This window comes from Limulus polyphemus, unplaced genomic scaffold (genome assembly GCF_000517525.1).
Source record: "Limulus polyphemus unplaced genomic scaffold, Limulus_polyphemus-2.1.2 Scaffold1163, whole genome shotgun sequence".
NCBI lineage: Eukaryota > Metazoa > Arthropoda > Merostomata > Xiphosura > Limulidae > Limulus > Limulus polyphemus.
Window position 1 is genome coordinate 181,818 of NW_013666773.1, and position 4,548 is coordinate 186,365.

At 37.7% G+C, this 4,548-nt stretch overlaps 1 protein-coding gene across 1 annotated transcript in view; it reads right to left on the reverse strand.

Moving 5' to 3' along the window:
* The window catches only part of LOC106462426 (stress-induced-phosphoprotein 1-like), an 87,980-nt gene that overhangs the window by 11,570 nt on the left and 71,862 nt on the right, over window positions 1-4,548 (reverse strand). Inside the window, exon 7 of the mRNA XM_013922352.2 lies at window positions 1,057-1,160. Within this exon, the coding sequence (XP_013777806.1) occupies window positions 1,057-1,160 (104 nt within the window). The remainder of the gene's footprint in view (window positions 1-1,056; window positions 1,161-4,548) is intronic.

Sequence of the window (4,548 nt, forward strand, 5' to 3'; positions counted from 1 at the left end):
TGTGTGTGTGTGTGTGTGTGTGTGTGTGTGTGTGTGTGTGTGTGTGAGAGAGAGAGAGATTGCTCATGCATTACATGACAAGAAAACTGAAGTTTGAGTATTTTTTATAGGTTTCTTTTGAAATAATGGAATTAAAACTTAGCTAATATAAAACTTAAGTTTTGCATGTAACTCGGTAAAACCTCAAGACATTTATTCTATATAATCCTAAACAAATGGAAAAAAAAAAACGATTACCATGAAGGCAGAGATGACAAAACACTTAAAGCCTACCCACATGCTGATCCGTTTCAATCACCTGCCATTGTACATTAACAAGTTTGTGCATTACTGCTGTCTTCAGATAGATTCAGATTCAAAAGATGTTATGCAACTGGTTGGGTTTTCATCAATAACCAAGTTAAAAGAAACCTCATATACTGATTTTGGCAGAAAAGACAGTCTAAGATTGTCCTGACTAGCACTAGTATTGTCTCTGGTCCACTCTGATTTATTGATTTTGACAAAGGACAGTGGTCTAAAATACAGGCAATAAAACAATAAAATCACAGAAAAGAGATGTGAAAAGGTTAATAATTAATTGTGAAGAAGATTAGAAGATAAACAATCTAGCAAAATGATGCATCAAAAGAAAGAAAGAGGAAAAAAATACTGCAAAAGTAGGCAAAACTGTATTTGGAGAATAAATATATTCCAGAACAAATTCAGGCATAGACCTCGGCTTTTATGGTCATCACATGAAGTAGCCCTGTGTGGAAAACAACTGCCCTATAGCATATTAAGTGTTATCAACTTTTGAGCAGGACAATGCAGAAGGAATTTGTAATAATTCTCATTTGCTTGTGCCATGAAACCAGAATTCAGTAATGACTCCTATGTGATGGGTTTAACTAATGCAAAATAAACAATATACAAGACTTGTGATTCAATGCTTCATATGGGGGATCATTTTCAAATACTGGACTGAAATGAATAGTATTTAAATCAAAAATACTTAATCAACTATTACACCCAATTATGAAAATATATTACAAATCATAATGTACTTAATCTTACCTGACTGTTAGGGTCCAATTCAATGGCTTTCTGGAAAGCAGTAGCAGCTTTGCTAGGTTCTTTCATGGCCATCAATGCCATTCCTTTTCTAATGTAACCTTTCACTAAAAAAATTATTATGAATTACATGGTGTTTGAACATGCAACAGCTTACTATATAAAATCAGAATAGTTAATCAATTTTCAGAGAGCAACATAATTATTTTGAAGTAGGTTTCAGTTGTGGAACGTATTTTAAACAAAGAAAATAATTTTACCAAACACATTAGACAAAATCAACAATTTCTGCAAATGTATTTCCAGAATACTCATTTTCCAACTCTAATGTCACTTCTGGCATTCCTATAGAGTTAATCCATTCAAAACAAAACCCCTTATTCAAAAACCAAATGCCACTTGCAAAATGAAACAATGATATTTATTCAGTTTTCACAGAAAAATTAGTTAGTAAATGATACATGTGTATTTTTAGTACTTTCCATGATTCATTTTCACAGTGATATGCAACTCCCATCATGATGTGATTCAAAACAACATGACAAGAAGTGGAGCAATATGCTCAAAGTGCAGAATGAAAACAAAGTAAACTGCATGATTAAAGAATGTTCTTATGAATTTGCAATTGTATTTTTCCATAGTAACTAACACTAACCACAAGCAGCAATTTATATCAAAAATATTGCTAAGTCATAATGTAAATTTAGTTGCCAGTCTTTTTCGCTTTACTGAGATATTAGTAAAAAAATTAAATCTACATCTTTCACCCCCTCCTATCAAATTCCTCCTTCAAAAAAATATCAATAATTCTCTGACAATTGCTGTTGGATTACTTCTGACTAATAGAAAGAAAAGATTATACTTTACTGAATTTTTAAACCTCAGCTTCATTGTTTGCCAGTGTGCAGTTTGCCTTGACCAGCTAATAGAATTTTTTAACCCACCTGTAACTTAGTTAAAAAAATCAGTTAAATTATAGTGGTTTTAGGACAATGTATTTTTTGTTTGAAAATATTGTACATTCTAAATTGATATTTGAATTAAAAAATTAATAAATTTTGAAGACCAACATTATCACAAAAATGTAGGCTTATGCTACATCGTCTACTTCCTTTTCCTGATAGAAAAAAAGATTAACTCAGGTACAAGTTCTAAGTTTCTTGTTTTTTGTTCAACATTTTAAATTTAATTATAAAAGTAACTAAAATGTAAAAATTAGAAAACTGAAATGAAACAAAAATATTTCTCTGCAAGAAATGGATGCAAGCTGCCACCATGAGGTAATTCAATACTTTGTTTATTGTAACTTGCAGCAAGCTCTTGCTGGATGATATATTCCTTTATGCTAGTTAAACCCAGTTCAAAGATCAATCGAGCAAAAATATTAAACAGATGGAAACTGTTACAAGCCTGAGGCTGTTTAAGACAAATAACACAGGCCTCCAAATGTAAACTTCATAAAGGTTGTTTTAGCTTTAATAATGGATTTTCCATATATCAGCTACTCAGAATTTGAAAATGATTTTAATTTTTTTTTTCTATCATGAAATTATTTTTTTTACAAATCAGGAAGAAAAAATCCTTACTTAGATCAACGGTTTTGGAAAAACAAAATTTAAAACCGTTTGCAGTGGTCCATGTCAACAACCAATTGGGGGTAGTCTGAAGCTGCCGCTCAATAAACCTCATGTTTGGCGACTGACACAAGATGTGGAAGTCGTCGACATAGAGCCCATTTGCAACAGTCGGAGGATGATTATTAGTGATGGCATTAATTTTAACACTAAAAAGTATGACACTCAAGACACAGCCCCGAGGGACTCCAAGTTCCCATGGAAAGGAACGGGAAAGAGTTGAACCACACGGACTTGGAATCGCCTGTTCAAAAGTTTTGAATAAAAATGGGTAAATGGCCACGCAACCCATAGGAGTGGAGGTCCTGCAAAATTCCATACCTCCACGTAGTGTCATAAGCCTTCTCGAGATCGAGGAACACAGAAATAAGGTGTTCTCTCTTGAGAAAGGCTTCCCTGATTGACGTTTCAAGTCGAGTCAGATGGTCCATGGTGGAGTGCTGTCAACGGAACCCACACTGGATGGGTGAGAGGAGCATGTTCAATTCCAGGAACCAAACAAGACGAGCATTAACCATCCTCTCTATGACCTTACAAAGACAACTAGTCAAAGCAATGGGACGATAATTAGAAGGAGTCTTGGGATCCTTCCCAGGTTTAAAGAAAGGGAGGACAATAGCCTGGTGCCAAGCATAAGGAAAAACATGCTCCTGCCAGATCCGGTTAGAACTAACCAGAAGAATAGCAAGAGAGGCAGGAGAGAGATGGCACAACATCTCATAATGAACATCATCAGGTCCGACTGATGTCCTACCAGATCGATGAAGAGCAAGTTTGAGTTCCACCACTGTAAAGGGGCGATTATAATCATAGAGACGATCGGCCCAAAAGGAAAGATGCGATCACTCTGCCCGAGACTTGATGGCCAAGAAGGAAGGGGAAGAAACAGAAGTGCTAGAAGCAAGAGAAAACCTGTGGCCGAGAGCATCAGCAATGCTCTGGTCATCAGCAACTTCCTGGCCATTGGAGAGCAAGATGGTAAGGGGATGGGAAGCATACCTCCCAGTGATTTTCCGAATCTTGTCCCATACAGTTTTGGAACTGGTAGAAGAGATGCTAGTAGTGAACTTAATCCAAGACTCCTTTTGGCTTTGATGTCGAACCTGCCGAGCATGGGCACAGGCCAGCTGATAAACAATGCAGTTAGAAAGAGAGGGATACCTTCAGAAGGTATCCCAGGCCCGTTTCTGAGCCTTCCATGCCTCCTGGCAGGCAGGACTCCACCATGGACGAGGATACCATGGAAAACGTGTTGAGGTCTTATGGATAAAATGAGCAGCTGCCTGGACGATACAGTCAGTCACTGCAACCACACAATCGCCTATTGATGGCAGACAGACAAAGGCAGGATCAAGTTCAGAGAGAGGGGTGAAAGACGGCCAGTCAGCCAACTTCCACCATGGCACTCGTGTCGGGTGGCATCGACCATGACCAACCTTCCTCATAATGATAGGAAAATGATCACTGCCCTGTGGGTCACTGTAGACCATCCAAAAAAAGCGAATGAAAAGTAAAGGGGAGCAACATGAGAGATCAGTGGCAGTAAAAGACTGACTAGGTGCATGAAAATAAGTATATGTTCCAGTATTGAAAAGAGAAGGGTCGTGATCTGAGAGCATACACTCTATGGAACGACCCCTCCCAACAATATCAGCACCACCCCAGAGGGGGTTGTGTCCATTAAAGTATCCAAGAGGTAAAAAGGGAGATGGCAACTGGTAAACGAGAGCATCAAGGTCCGATTGATCATAAGTTTCCCCAGGAGACAGGTAGACAGAACAAACAGTGATGGTACGACCCAAGGAAACATGGATGGCTATGGCCTCCAATGGTGTATCGAGGGATACAGATAAGGAGGGCA